At 48.3% G+C, this 15,419-nt stretch overlaps 1 protein-coding gene across 3 annotated transcripts in view; it reads left to right on the top strand.

Moving 5' to 3' along the window:
* The window catches only part of NUP98 (nucleoporin 98 and 96 precursor), a 63,035-nt gene that overhangs the window by 2,721 nt on the left and 44,895 nt on the right, over positions 1–15,419 (top strand). For all 3 annotated transcript variants that reach the window (XM_063127351.1, XM_063127353.1, XM_063127352.1), the window contains exons 2-7: positions 5,986–6,088; positions 7,574–7,675; positions 7,768–7,947; positions 8,693–8,832; positions 11,655–11,762; positions 12,708–12,891. In XM_063127351.1, coding sequence (XP_062983421.1) covers positions 6,013–6,088; positions 7,574–7,675; positions 7,768–7,947; positions 8,693–8,832; positions 11,655–11,762; positions 12,708–12,891 — 790 coding nt within the window. In that variant the 5' untranslated portion in view covers positions 5,986–6,012. The remainder of the gene's footprint in view (positions 1–5,985; positions 6,089–7,573; positions 7,676–7,767; positions 7,948–8,692; positions 8,833–11,654; positions 11,763–12,707; positions 12,892–15,419) is intronic.

Consider the following 15,419-nt stretch of genomic DNA (forward strand, 5'->3'; position numbering starts at 1 on the left):
AGTGACGGAGTTTGTACGATCTAGCAGAAGTAGATGTGAATGGCTGGGGGATGGTGACCAGTGTCTGGATATACCACAAGTTGTCGTCTGTGACTGTGTCGGGTTGGCTGTGGGGGATTGATTGGATGAATGGAGGATTCAAGGGTTGTTGTTGTATTGGGAGAGTGGGGGACGTTTCTGTGTGGCAAGGATGTGCATAGAAAAATACAGAAATCCATGGAGATGGTGCCTCTTGCTCTTTGATTTCTTTGACTTCTTAGGAGACTTATTATTTATTATTATTATTTATTTATATAGCTCCATCAATGTACATGTACAGAAGACGCTTCCAAGAAGCCTTTCTTTAACATGCAGCCTTGGATTTCTGTGTTGTTGTTGCTTTGCTTCTTTTTAAATTTTGTTTTAACTGTTTTATTCTGTTTTTATTTTCATTTTACCTTGTACACCGCTCCGAAATTTTTTCAATGAGGAGTGGTATATAAATATTCTAAATAAATAAATAAATAAGACGTCCTCCTTCTGGTGCTTTTTGAGGAGGGCTTCCTGTCTCTTGTCTAAAAACTTTTTTAGCCTCCTTGCTTAGAATCATAGAATAGTAGAGTTGGAAGGGGCCTACAAGGCCATCGAGTCCAACCCCCTGCTCAATGCAGGGATCCACCCTAAAGCATCCCTGACAGAGGGTTGTCCAGCTGCCTCTTGAAGGCCTCCAGTGTGGGAGAGCCCACAACCTCCCCAGCCAACTGATTCCATTGTCATACTGCTCTAACAGTCAGGAAGTTTCTCCTGATGTCCACCTGGAATCTGGCTTCCTTTAACTTCAACCCATTATTCCGTGTCCTGCACTCTGGGAGGATCGAGAAGAGATCCTGGCTCTCCTCTGTGTGACAACCTTTTAAGTATTTGAAGAGTGCTATCATGTCTCCCCTCCATCTTCTCTTCTCCAGGCTAAACATGCCCAGCTGAAGAGCTTTGAGTTTCTCTTCCAAGAGAGCTCCTAGTTTGCACTTGCTGCAGGCATAGTTCATACTGTCAGGCGGGAAGATGAATTCCCTGTCACCCTTCCCTAAAGTCCCACACAAAACTCCCCTGTTTGCCCACCCTGTTCGCTCACTTCCAGGGCGCAAGAAAGCCTTCGGACAGAGTTCACCTGCTCTGATTACCCCTGACTGCAGCCCCACCCACAAGCCACAGGCGTTTTTTAGTAACAGGCTACTCAAGAGACCTAGTAGTTCCTACCCGCCTCCCTAAAATTAGAGCAGTTAGGATGGCAAACACACACACTCATGCAAGCTAAGTCAGGTGACTCAGCAGTCTAAGCAGAAGGGACAGAGAGCACGCGTGTGAAAAACCCAAACCAGAGAGAGAAACACAGAACCCCAACCAACCACAATAGCAAACTGAGTCTGATAACTCAGTGACTTAAGTAGAGAGAGAGAGAGAGAGAAAAGAAACCCAACCCTCCTTCAAAATAGCATCAAATTTAGCTTAAAGCTCAGAAATCTCTCTCCCTCTTAGCGTAGTTCCATGTAAAGCTCCTGTGTTTGCTCACTTGGTTCTTGGGCACAGAGCTGACCTGATTGCCCCCAGCTGTGGATTGAGCTTTTCCTGAGGCAGCAGTGTTGCATGCAGCAGACCGAGTTTCTGCCAAAGTAGGCAAAGCTACAACGTTTGTTAACTCCATCATTCTGGTTAACCGTTTAATTTTAAAAACTAAAATATTAATCTGGGTGTAGCTTCATCATAGCATAATGGGAATCCGGAAAGAATGAATGTTGTTCTATGGCAGGGAAAGGGCATCTCCATGGGCCAGCTTGGTCCTAGGGCCTCAGGCATGGCCCCCTCCCTCTCTGCAGAGCCCCCACCTCTCAGCAACCGAAGCTGCGGCTCAAGCCCCCTTCACACCTCCCTCAGGCTGGCTTAGTTTGCCTCCTCCCCCATGTTTAAATTCTCCAGGCAGACGGAGGCTGCAATCACTCCTCTCTCTTTCTTAGAGAAGAATGTAAACTCCATTTGGAGAGTTTCAGAACAATTGATCCTGTCTGTCTCTGCATGGAGAATTTAAAGTGCGTGGCAGATACGATGTCAGGTTGTGGTGAAGGAAGTGAGCCAGAAAGCAAGCCAGCCCTCAGGGGTTAAATAGTTCCCGGCGCCCTGGTTTATGAGCAGTAAGTGGAATAAGAGAGCTTGAATAAATTGTTGAACAAATGGGAAGTTTTTAGGCCCGCACACAACATCTGAGAATGAAAATATTGATCTATAAATTTAATCAACAATATTTTTAAACCACCCTTCCGCTGTTTGAAGGTGGGTTACAGCAGTTTTAAAAATGCAGAATAGAAGAATACAGCTAAACATGATAAAGAGATGTGGGCAGCAGACCGCATGCTGACTTCTCAGGGGAGAACGTTCCACAGTGGAGCCACTACAGAAAAAGCCCTGTTCCTGGTAGATGACGTCTCCTTAAAGGAAACTGGGAAGATCGACCAGTTCTAGTTTTGTGTAGGAAATTTTTAGAGTGTGCCCATAAATGTCCAGTAATGAGAGCCACCTCCGTGGAATTTAAAGGGAGGGCTGTGTTTTGTAGATGGGGGTACTTCTCGGCAGCAAATGCTGGGGAGAATTGCAGGCGGCCTTCTCAAGCCTGTCCTGTTTGAGAGCTTTCCAGGAACTAGGAAGTCTTGGATACAGAGCGTGGTGCAAAATAGCACTGCACCCTAGAACAAGTATTCATGGCACTGTTCATATTATTATTATTATTATTATTATTATTATTATTATTTATATAGCACCATCAATGTACATGGTGCTGTACAGAGTAAAACAGTAAAATCTGTTCATAAAATCTTGTCTACCTGCCTTGGAGATTAGCATAAGGGATGTGCAAGGAATTTCTGAGAAATGTCTCTGTTTGAGAATTGTAGCAGTACCGAGGTTATATCTGCCATCTTTTCATCCGGTTTTTCATTTCTTAAAATAACAGTGCCACAGAGGATTGGTGATAGCTTTGGGTTTATTTTGAAGTGCCACAGGTATCAGCCATTCGGTCAGGCGTGGTTGAACATCACCTCCTGCGCTCTTGTGAATTTGAGCTGGGCTTGTAAGTGAACAATTCAGGTCCACTCAGACAGAATCTCATTCTTAACATACTTCCGAAGATGCTCAAGATTCTTTTTGAATTGTTTTCTGCTGTATCCCCTAGGCTGCTGTGCAGGAACTGGGAAGGCATCTAGTAGAACTTTCTAACTTACCGTGAAGCAAGAATTTCTTGCTGAAGACTGATTGTGGCTGCAATTGTGTGGGTATCATGGTAGTATCTGCACATCATGCATAATGAACATCTATTGGTGATGGCTAAAAAAAACAGTGGAAAAAGCTCCAGGGACTTTTTTCAGTTAAACGTTCCCAGATTTGGGCAGTTTGGCTTCTAGCATGGAGCATGAACAAAGTTCTTAATGATTCTTTAGGCTCAGGGGGACCCACAGACACTTGCCCCTTCTCAGAGCCGTTGGGATGCCATTTATTTATTTATTATTGCATTTATATCCCACCTTTTCCCCCTCCAAGGAACCCAAGGGGGCATACATAATCCCTCTCCTCTCCATGTTATCCTCACAACAACAACCCTGTGAGGTAGGCTGGGCTGAATGTCTGTGACTGGCCCAAAGTCACCCAGTGGGTTTCCACGGCTGAGTGGGGACTAGGACCCGGAACTCCCGACTCCCAGTCTAACACTCTAGCCCAGCCTTCCTCAACCTGGGGCGCTGCTCTAGCCACTAGGCCACACTGGCTCTCCACTGAGGCCAATGACCTTGGATGAGCTTCCCTTTTCGTTTCCTCCGGAGTGGGAGGTGTTTTTTTCTTGTTCATATGGCTCTTCCCTAATTTTTAAAAGTGCCATGATGTCGTGTTTGTGAACCATCATTAGAAAACTCCTCGTGTTGTTTGCGTGTCTTGTTTCTGGTTCACTTTGCACAGTGGCACGGCTGAAACCGTGGGAGATGTACTGATTTGCATGCAAAGGTCAGGTTGTCTTGGGAACCACAGGGATGAGAAATCCAGTTGAATTACCTAGAAACCAATGGATTTAGATGCAGGGGTGGGGGGAGCTTCTAATCCTGTTCTAGATTTCAGATATGTAGTTCTGACCATTGTTCAACAGTTCTTCATTACTAAAAACCTTCTGCTATTTTGCAAGCCTGAATCTGCCAGATTGCATATATGACAAGATACGAGACTTCTTTCTTCTTTTACGACATTTGCATGCCACCCTAGTGGCCTTATTACAGAACAACTGAAGTTTCTGGACCATTTTTAAAGGCAGCCCCACATGCAATGCATTACAATAGTGCTTCACACTGCGCATAGTTAAATTATGGAGCTCACTACCACAAGATGTAGTGATGGCCACCAATCTGGATGGTTTCAAAAGGGGTTGGATAAATTCCTGGAGGAGGAGGCTATCAGCGGCTACTAGCCCTGATGGTTGTGTGCTATCTCCAGTATTTGAGGCAGTAAGCCTGTGTGCACCAGTTGCTGGGGAACATGGTGGGAGGGGGCTGTTGCACCATGTCCTGCTTGTTCATCGCTGGCTGCCTGGCCACTGTGTGAACAGAGTGCTGGACTAGATGGATCCTTGGTCTGTTCCAGCCTCAGGGTTCTTCTGAGGTTCTTATGTTCTTAAATGGGAAGTTACCAGAGAATGGGTAATTGTGGCCAAGCTATCTCCATCCAGGTAAGGTTGCAGCTGTCGTGTCAGTCAAAGCTGATGAAAGGCGCTTCAAGCCAGGGAGGTCGCTTGAGGCCCCCAAACCCCCTCGGGCCAGAACTGCCCTCTCACCACAGGGTGAGAGGGGCAGGAAAAGGGAAGGCGACCCCACCGCTCATGCCAGATGTATAAACCACCTACGGCAATTGCTTTTACCGGTGGGTGGTTGCGACTTTATAGCCCCGCCTGGAGTGCGCAATAATGCGCGTCCTTCAGGTTGGGAAATGGGCACAATAGTCTCACTCACTCGTTAGGCATGATGATGTGGGCAGGTTACCTGAGAGCCAGATGGTCTCCACAAGAGTAAAGAGAAAGCCAGCAGTGGGCAGGTGGCAGTCCCTCACCGCATTCCTTTGCTGCCAGTGCTTCTGCTAGAGCCCCCACGGTGGCTGTGACTTCAGAGCCAGCCTGCTGCACGCCCGTAAGGGGCTGATGACGCATTTCCCCCAGGTTGAGGGGAGGCCCGTGACTGCACCCAAGCACTGGTTGAGGACAGCACAACCTCACCTGGGGCGGATGTTTGTTTATTTCGGTCATAGACCAGCACAGCATAAAGCTGGATGCCATATTCAAATGCCGGTGACACCTCGGAACAAGTCTCCACATGACCTCTCCCATTTGCTTTCACGTAGAAAGGCTGTTGATGGCTACCAGTCATGGTGGATGTCTGTGATCTACAGTATTGGAGGCAGTAATGCCTCTGTGTACCACTTGCTAGGGAGCACGCGGCCGGGTGCCTTAGAGAGAGGCCTTTGGCCTGATCCAGCATGGCTCGTCTCACATTCTTAGGAAGGACATTGGAGAAAGAATAGAACCCAGCACATTGCCGAAGTTTCAGCAGTGACCTCCCAGCACAACCTCCCGGAAACGGCCATTGAAATAGGAACGGCGCTGCTGCGAGGCCTCCAACCCCGGACAGCCTGTCGGAAAGACCCCGTGGCTGATCATATCGAAAGCTGCTGAGAGGCCCAGCAGCTTCAAGGGGGCCGCGCTCCTCCTGCCTTTCTCCTGGCAAAGGCCGTCCTACTGGGCAGCCCTGGCAGTTCCTGTCCCAAAGGACGCGCTTAGCTTTTTGTGATGGACTGGGTATTTGTGTTTGTGTTTTTGGTATAAATCTTTTATCTGGTGTGTTACTTAATAAAGTCAAACATGGATTTCTTAAAGCTGGGTTAATCTAAGGTGTGTGTCCCCCCCCCCCCCATTTTATATTTTCTGTTTAGATTTTGAGAGCCTGAAACAACCTCAGAATGTTTAACAAATCATTTGGAACGCCTTTTGGTGGCACCACAGGCGGCTTTGGGACGACTTCAACTTTTGGACAGAGTAAGTGTGGCTGTTTGCAAGTAAGAGCCCAGAAGCTGCCTTGTGATGTATGCCAGGTCCTCCTGTCTGTCCCAGCCTTTCCCTCCCAGATGGTTTAGGTGTGGATTCATGTCAGCCCCAGCCAGCATGGCCGATAGCTAGGAATGCTGGGAGTTGTAGTCCTGGAAAATACCAGGTTGGGGAAGGCTGATCTAGCCCAATATCCTCCGCTCTGACTGGCAGCAGCTCTTCAGGGTCCCTAGCAGAGGCTTTTCACATCAGCTGCTGCATGTTTTAAACTACCCTTTACGTATTGTGAAATTTGCCAGTCATCTGGTTTTATTATTTATTTATTTATTCATTCATTTAAAACATTTATATCCCGCCCTATATCACTAAGATCTCAGGGCGGCATACAGATAAAAACATACAGTATAAAACAAATATTTGTTCTCTCTGCTGGAATTTTTTAGATTGTAAACTTTATGATATTCTGTCATAATGTATTTAATGAAATATTATTGTTTTATATTTGTGACCCACCCAGAGGACAGTGTTGTTGGGGAGATATCTATAAATATAATAAATAAGGGAGCAACCCTATGGCCCCTAGACAGCATCTGGGAGTCTATAGGATAATTCAGATTCCCCGATCCGAGGTTGGAGACCAGCGCTCCAACCTCTTAAGGGAGGAATCCACACACACCCGTCTCTCACAGCAGGCACTGAAAAGAACCGCACCAGCTGCACTCTGAGGTTGGAAACTTGACATCGGAGCATGAGGAAGGGGGGCGTTTCGGTGGGCAGGGAGGGGAAGGGACTGGAGAGGCCAGGATACAAATTATCCTGAGGCCTGTCTAGCTTCCGTCACAGCAGCAGCACCCCAGCTAGAAGGGGGTGAAAAGCCTGTCTAGCAACAGATGCAGCAGAGGGAGGCAAAGGTCACCTCCACTGCTCCTCCTACCCTGTGTAGGATGATGGTAAGCCTGGAGGCTTACAATCATCATGGACACAACCCATAGAACTGCACTCTCCTTCTAAGCTACGAGTTTAGAGTTTAAATGTAGTTCAGGTCTAAATGTTGTAACCTCCCGTAATCTCTCAAATATATTGGCCTCAATTCTAGCATTTTGCCTGTCTGATATTTGGCTGAGTGACTCTGAATTGTCACAAATGTCCCCACAGATGTCTCTGTGATCTTATAGAGCAGCCTTCCTCAACCTGGGGCGCTCCAGATGTGTTGGACTGCATCTCCCAGAATGCCCCAGCCAGGTGGCTGGGGCATTCTGGGAGTTGTAGTCCAACACATCTGGAGCGCCCCAGGTTGAGGAAGGCTGTTATAGAGAGTGCTTGCGAAACCATGTGCCATTCAGAAAGCGCTCCAATTGCATTTGAACTGGCCTCACTTCCTGCCGGTCAGCCGCGGCTGCAGCCCGGCAGTTTCAGTCCTCTTGCGTGCTTGGACCGCACTGACTCATGCCCAACTCTCCTCTTTCTGCCTTGCAGATGCTGGCTTTGGCACTACAAGCGGAGGGGCATTTGGAACATCGGCTTTTGGAACAAATAATAATACAGGAGGACTCTTTGGGACTGCACAGACCAAACCAGGTGCCTGTATAATGGATGTCTCTCACACCTTTGCTCCCTTCATTATCTCGCGCTTCCTTATCCCTAATTTGATTGCATGTTTCTGGTTTCAGGCGGGTTATTTGGCTCAAGTACCTTTAGCCAGCCGGCCACATCTTCCACTAGCACTGGCTTTGGGTTTGGAACATCAACGGGAACCTCCAGTGGCTTGTTTGGGACAGCGAGCACTGGTGGAGGCCTCTTCTCCTCCCAGAACAATGCCTTTGCACAAAGTAAACCCGTGGGGTTTGGCAGTGAGTATAGTTTCCTTCTCTGTTTCTAAAACCATTTGAATAATTATTTGCACAGAACATTTAACAGGTGCATTCTTAGACTGTTTCTCCCTCCCCTTTCTCCCTGTTACTTTGCTGTGGGGGTGGTTTCTCTTCATTCCTGTGGGTTTTTTGCAGGAAACAGCAAAGTGCTCTTGGTACTTCCCTTTTTTAAAACAAAAGCTTTCCTCCCTGGAGAACCAGGGAGTAGGGAATTAGGTTTATGGCACTCTCAGGCCATGTGATTTTGTTTTAAAACAAAATCAGGCTTTGGGGAGGAATCGCTGAAACTCCAGCATGAGGTCTGTCAACATGTCAGACGATTCTCAACACTTATCTTAAACCTGGGAGGTGCCACATGCATCGGTGATACGTAACAATTGTAGTGAATGAATATGAATAGCAAAAACGGAGGTGGATTTGAGAAACACCTGCAGAAACTGTTCGGCGTTCTGAGCTAGTGACCCACTGATAAAAATAGAGGTGGAAATTAATAACCTTGACCAGGATTAACTGAATTGGATCACAGAGGACGGTACCAGAAAGAATGGTTATAGGCTCAAGAAAGAAACACAAGTTAGTGGAAATATATGTTCATGCTCCTTCCTGCAAAACACTCTCTGTATTTACAGCTGAGCATAGTTTGGAAAATGCAGTAATGCTCTAGCTCATTTTTAGCTCTGAATCTGTGGTTTCATTTGTGCACTGAATTCATTTTTCTTTACAGACTTTGGGACAAGTACTAGCAGCGGGGGTCTGTTTGGAACCACTAACACAACCTCCAATCCGTTCGGAGGCACATCTGGCTCCCTCTTTGGATCGACTAGCTTTACCGCTGTTCCAACTGGCACAACTATTAAATTTAACGTAAGTCTGATTCACCCTTTAATATTAACTCTAGCTGTTATTCTGAACCTTTTTGTTCATTACGCTTCTGTTTAGAACGGTTGAGTACTTATCAATGGAACCTTCTCAAACTGGGGAGAGGCAACGAGTGGGGTGCCGCAGGGCTCAGTCCTGGGCCCAGTGCTCTTCAACATTTTTATGAATGATTTGGACGAGGAGGTGCAGGGAACGCTGATCAAATTTGCAGATGACACAAAATTGGGTGGGATAGCTAATACCCTGGAAGACAGAAACAAACCTCAAAGTGATCTTGATAGGCTGGAGTGCTGGGCTGAAAACAACAGGATGAAATTTAATAGGGATAAATGCCAAATTCTACATTTAGGAAATAGAAACCAAATGCACAGTTACAAGATGGGGGATACTTGGCTCAGCAATACTACAAACGAGAAGGATCTTGGAGTTGTTGTAGATCACAAGCTGAATATGAGCCAACAGTGCGATATGGCTGCAAGAAAGTCCAATGCTATTTTGGGCTGCATTCATAGAAGTATAGCTTCCAAATCGCGTGAGGTACTGGTTCCTCTCTATTCGGCCCTGGTTAGGCCTCATCTAGAGTATTGTGTCCAGTTCTGGGCTCCACAATTCAAGAAGGACGCAGACAAGCTGGAGCGTGTTCAGAAGAGGGCAACCAGGATGATCAGGGGTCTGGAAACAAAGCCCTATGAAGAGAGACTGAAAGAACTGGGCATGTTTAGCCTGGAGAAGAGAAGATGGAGGGGAGACATGAGAGCACTCTTCAAATACTTCAAACGTTGTCACACAGAGGAGGGCCAGGATCTCTTCTCGATCCTCCCAGAGTGCAGGACATGGAATAATGGGCTCAAGTTAAAGGAAGCCAGATTCCAGCTGGACATCAGGAAAAACTTCCTGACTGTTAGAGCAGTACGACAATGGAATCAGTTACCTAGGGAGGTTGTGGGCTCTCCTACACTAGAGGCATTCAAGAGGCAGCTGGACAAGCATCTGTCAGGGAAGCTTTAGGGTGGATTCCTGCATTGAGCAGGGGGTTGGACTCGATGGCCTTGTAGGCCCCTTCCAATTCTGCTATTCTGTGATTCCAATGAAAGGTAGATGGGGTGTTCCTTTCAGGAAAACTTACATGAAAGAGCATGACTGCAGTAGCCACGCAGAATATTTATCCAGAATAATCATGGCTCTCACTGATGCCCATTTGCCTCGCCAAATTCTCGCCTACAGTATGCAACAGCGCTATTGCAATTAATCTTGCATAGTCTCTGTGTTGGTCTCATTGATAAGATGTTGTTCAGGAAGTAGCTCAAGGCAAGCCTCAGCGAACTGGTTCAGACGGAATTTGCTGTGACTACCATTTATGTGACAACTGACGGGAAAGAATATCTCTTGCTGTTCCACTTAATTCGTGATCCTTTGCAAGGGCTTCTGCTATGAAATGTTTTAATTAATTAATTATATATAGGTGTATGTACATGTAAACAATGTGGGAAAAGGAAGATTCAGTTGTGAATGGGATGAACTTCTGTGTGAATATTTGAGGAAGGGCTGTGGCTCAGTGGTAGAACACATGCTTTGCATTTAGGAGACCCCACATTCAGTCCTTGGCATCTCCAGGTAGAGTGGGAAAGACTCCTGTCTGAAGCCTCAGAGAGCTGTTCAGGTGGACTGTACTGAGCAGGCTGGACTAAGGGCCTGACTTGGTATGAGGCAGCTTCTATATTCTCCATGCAAAACAGAAGCACGAGGCCCTTCTTCAGAGGAATCACTTCAGTGCGGAGGAGAGGGTGCAATAGCTGATCTTGAGAGTTCTGTCACAGTTGATGGAGAGGGAGGTGCAGGGATTTGGTGACAGTGACAGCTCCCTTGCCGCTTCCTCCTCTCACGTGCAGCAGTGAGGGTGGGGGTCTTTCCTGCACATATTTATAGCAGAAAGAGCAGCAGCAGCAGGCACAGCGCAAGACGAGGAAGTCTTCCTGTCAGGTAGAGAAGGGCCTTCGCAGGAGTGGAGGCAGGCGAGGGCCTGTATGTGATTTAGTACCAAGAAGATGGGGAAATGTCCGCTTCCCCTCCATACCATGGTAAGCAAAGCCTGTCTGGTTGTTTCTCTATGACACTGTTCAGAGGACACGCTAAGCCACGGTGGTTAAGCATTTTGAGCTAAACATTGTGGCTTAGCTTGTCGTGTGAACCATGACTTAGCATGTCGTGTGAACCATTCCTAACCATGGTACCTACATAAACACGGTTTGAATGAATGAATTTTACTTACGGTCACAAGACCAGAAAAACAACAGAACAATATGAGCATATATAATATTCCCAAACCGACGGAATAAAATGGGACTATGAATAAAACAATATATGGTAACAATGAATTAATACACGTCCCACATATTTTAAGAGATCAAAACATTGTCACAATCAGATGATATCACGGTTTAAGCACCCTCACTGACCATTTGCTGCAAAGGGGTTAGCGGCCGAACCACAGCTTAGCGTGTTGCCTGAACAGGCCCGTTGTGTCCTGCCCTTCTCACAGAAAGCTGGTAGCCAGCCTTAAATCCAACTGGCAACTCCAGGCACGTCACAGCTGAGCAAGAGTCTGAGCCTGGATTCACTGCGTCCAAGCCGAGTGCTCAAGCTGCTGCAATGTGTTCGTGAAGCCCAGTTAATTGACCATTTGGCTGCTCGCAGGAAGGTTGCTGCTCTGCCCATACAATGACTGATTGCTGAGAGGACTTCCGGCACCAGGGAAGTGGGAATCAGGCCTACGGGAGCCTGGATGACCATTAACATTTCTCTTGCAGGCACCGACTGGCACTGACACAATGGTGAAGTCTGGCGTCAGCACAAACATCAGTACCAAGCATCAGTGCATTACTGCTATGAAAGAATATGAAAGTAAATCGCTGGAGGTGAGTCAAATGTGTGTGCCTCGGCCTGTTGTGCCTCCTGCTGCCCCCCGCTCAGTGGCTCAGGCGCTGGAGCTGCTCGCCTCACGGCCCCCTTAGAAGTGAGGTGTGTTTTAGGCCCCTTACGCCTCCTGCCTAAAAGTTGTAGAGAATTGGTTTTTACTGGGGAGTTTTGAAGGTAGGGTACTTGGGAGGCCCTGAGAGTGGGCTGAGAAGAATTTGTCCATGTGCATTGGAATACTGTGATGGTCAAAGAAGGCGGCTACCTCTCTTGCCTCTCCAGTCAGAGTGCGACTGGCAAAATAAGGCACATCCCAGCCTCTCCTTTTAGAGTTCTTGCGCATCGTAGTTCCTAAAGCAGCCTTTTAAAGTCGGGACCCCTCCTCTTCTCAGCCCCCTCGCCCCCCAGCAATATCAGGTGAGAAGCTGGCGATCTATATGTAGGTTCTTGGTGGCTGTTCCTTGACCAGTCCTCTTAGTCATGTGGCTCCCTCCTCCTTCATGGGCTGGGGTGTGGTCAGTTTCATAAGCCCGCAGCTGCTGAGTAAAACTTGCCTGGGCCCCTTCACCTGCCCTCCGTTACTGCAATGGCGATGTGATGAGAGCGCACTGCAGTTCAAAAAGAAAGAACAGGGCTGAGGCTCAGGGCGGTGTGGGTGTGTTTGTGGGCCACACTCTGGGCTACGTCCCCTCACAGCTGCCAGAGGAAAAGCCATGGTAGTGGGGGCTTCTGGGGTCCTGCTGACGTCTGCTTCGAGGAAGGTGATAACTCGAGCTCAGCTCTTCCTGTTCTTTAGGAGTGGTGCCCCACGTTCAGAAAGCTCTTGATTCCTAGGCTGCCTTTTATCATTTTTTTGTTGAGAAGGTGTTAGGGGTGGGGGCGAGGCGGAGGGGAGTAGACGGTGTCCCACGTGGCGTCGCTACACTCAGGAAACACTTCTTGTTTAGGAGCTTCGTCTGGAAGACTATCAAGCCAATAGGAAAGGTCCCTCCAATCCAGTAGGAGCTGGAGCCACTCCAGGGCTGTTTGGACCGTCGACTGCTACCTCCAGTGCAGCCACCGGACTCTTTGGTTCCTCCACCACTAACGCAGGCTTTACGTACGGACAGAATAAAACAGGTTTTGGAACCAGTAAGTATTGATGTATCGGCTTGCTCGGAATGCCTCTTTGAGCTCTAAGGGGCTTGCTATCTGATTTGTAAAACGCTGCTATAAAACCCCACATCGCCTCTTCATGCCTGGGTGTCATGCCCTGCACAGAAATGGAATCGGGAGATGAGGAGGAGTTGGTGGAGGCTGGACCCAGTGCCGGGAGGCCCAGCTCGGGAGGCATGGAGGCTGGACTGGCAGAGATTGCTGCAGAGCCCCAGGGGGAAGACCCAGTGCCAGCTGGGACCTCTGCCAGTCCAGACTCCATACCTCCCGAGCTGGGCCTCCTGGCACTGGGTCCAGCCTCCACCAACTCCTCCTCATCTCCCGATTCCATTTCTGTGCAGGGCATGACACTGGGAGAAACAGAGTGATCTCCTTTATTGAGCAAATGAGAGACGTATGATGGGCACCGAGCCTTTATTAGGGTGCTCGCCCACCAGGGAAAGCGGCAACTGACAGGAGAACGGTGTGGGGGTGCACGGTCAGAGCGCAAGCTGGGGCATGGGGAAACACGAAGCTCTCCCTGTGGGCTCCCTTAGGCCGGTCACCGTGGGTCAGCTCAGCCCCGCACGGGTATTGCAGGATAAACCAGTGGAGGCTGTATATGGCGGGGTTGAGTTTTTGACTTTTTGCTTGAGGTTCCCTTTTCGGTTTTGGAACTGCTTGCAGGTTCCGTTTGTTTGTGTGAGCGGATGCCAGGTGCTCTGGCGTACGGTCTGGTACGGTGGGGGCCCCCTGGGGTGACTCACTGAGCTAGGTGGGGGCAGTAGCTTCCCAGTCCTTGGGAGCTCATGGTCCAAAGTGAGCGAAGTCCAGCCGGGAGACAGTTGAGGGGAATTTTAGGAAGTAGGACAGACCTGGTAGAGTGCCCTGCGCTACGAGTGCAACAGGGAACTCCGACGACAGCATCTCGACCTCCAGTGACAAAGCGTCAGGGTAACAAGTCCAGCAGACAAGACAGCATTCACAGAACAGAATGAGGTTATCAGTCTAGTTGACCCTGTCCTGCTTCACATAGTGAATAACTTTGCTTTCCAGATAAACAAATACAATAAAGAAGACACAGGTATAGAAGAGAGAAAGCTACTAGGGGTGCATCTGCTGTATGGCGCAGGTGGTCTCATGTTCGACTGTCTCCCTGGTGGTCATTGAGTCATAGAATAGTAGAGTTGGAAGGGGCCTACAAGGCCATCAAGTCCAACCCCCTCCTCAAAGCATCCCTGACAGATGGTTGTCCAGCTGCCTCTTGAAGGCCTCTAGTGTGAGAGAGCCCACCACCTCCCTAGGTAACTGATTCCACTGTCGCACTGCTCCAACAGTTAGGAAGTTTTTCCTGATGTCCAGCCGGAATCTGGCTTCCTGTAACTTGAGCCCGTTATTCCATGTCCTGCACTCTGGGAGGATCGAGAAGAGATCCTGGCCCTCCTCTGTGTGACAACCTTCAAGGATTTCAAGAGTGCTCTCATGTCTCCCCTCAATCTTCTTTCCTCCAGACTAAACAGGCCCAGTTCTTTCAGTCTCTCTTCATAGGGATTTGTTCCCGGACCCCTGATCATCCTCGTTGCCCAAACGTCATGTGGGGTGTTTGTGTGTGCTCAGCACAAGGTAACAGAATCCCACTACCAGGGTGACAGATCCTCTGCCATCATACAGAATGAGGGTCTCAGGGAGGGAAGAGGAAAATGGCCCCATAGAATGTACCCGTTCCTTGAGTGGGGGACACTCTCACACTAAGAATACGCCTCTGAGGTGGGGGGGGGGTCATGGTTGTGGGAGAGGGGCTCAATGCAGATGTCTTGCATTGTCTCAATAGTGCTGGGTAAAGTCATTGGCTGTGGTGCATATCAGTGCCAGTGGATGTGGGAAATGTAGTCATGTAATTCTGGAAGCAAAATTTAGGTTTCTAAGTAGGAGGTTGAAACCTGGGACCTCCTAGGTAGCTTTCTCTGAATTGCTAACTGTTCCACACACAGGGCCAGCTAGACAGTCGAAGCTGATGGATCTTAATGACCGGATGAGACCGTGGCATAGGGAGGAGGTGTTTAGATTTCTGAGGCATTGGAGTACATTTTGAGACAAGCCAGGCTCCAGTGGAACCAGAATGGAACCAGACTCCTGGCACTTAACATTAAAAAGTTGGAAGAGGAGCTTTTAAACCAGTAATAGGAATGTCTACCCCATAGATATGCCCTTCTGGGATTCCCTGTCCAGCCCGCCAGCATCTTCTCCAGGCCCAACCCTCACTCCCCAGCAGGGAAAATCTCTTATCTCCAATCAGCAGCAGATTCGAGATAAGAGCTTTTTTCTGCCGGGGAAACGGGCCAGGAACGAAGCTGCTGAGAGATCCGGTCCTGTTTACTGTCAAGTAGATACTTATAAGCCTTCTTCTTGCTTCTGAGTAGGCTTCAAATTGGTAAGAATTCATTTAGTTTATGGCTACTTTGCCTTTGGCCATGCCCAAGACTTCTCACAGATTTAGGAATTCAACCCTGCAGCTGCAGAAGGTT

This window comes from Elgaria multicarinata, chromosome 5 (assembly GCF_023053635.1).
Source record: "Elgaria multicarinata webbii isolate HBS135686 ecotype San Diego chromosome 5, rElgMul1.1.pri, whole genome shotgun sequence".
Lineage (NCBI taxonomy): Eukaryota > Metazoa > Chordata > Lepidosauria > Squamata > Anguidae > Elgaria > Elgaria multicarinata.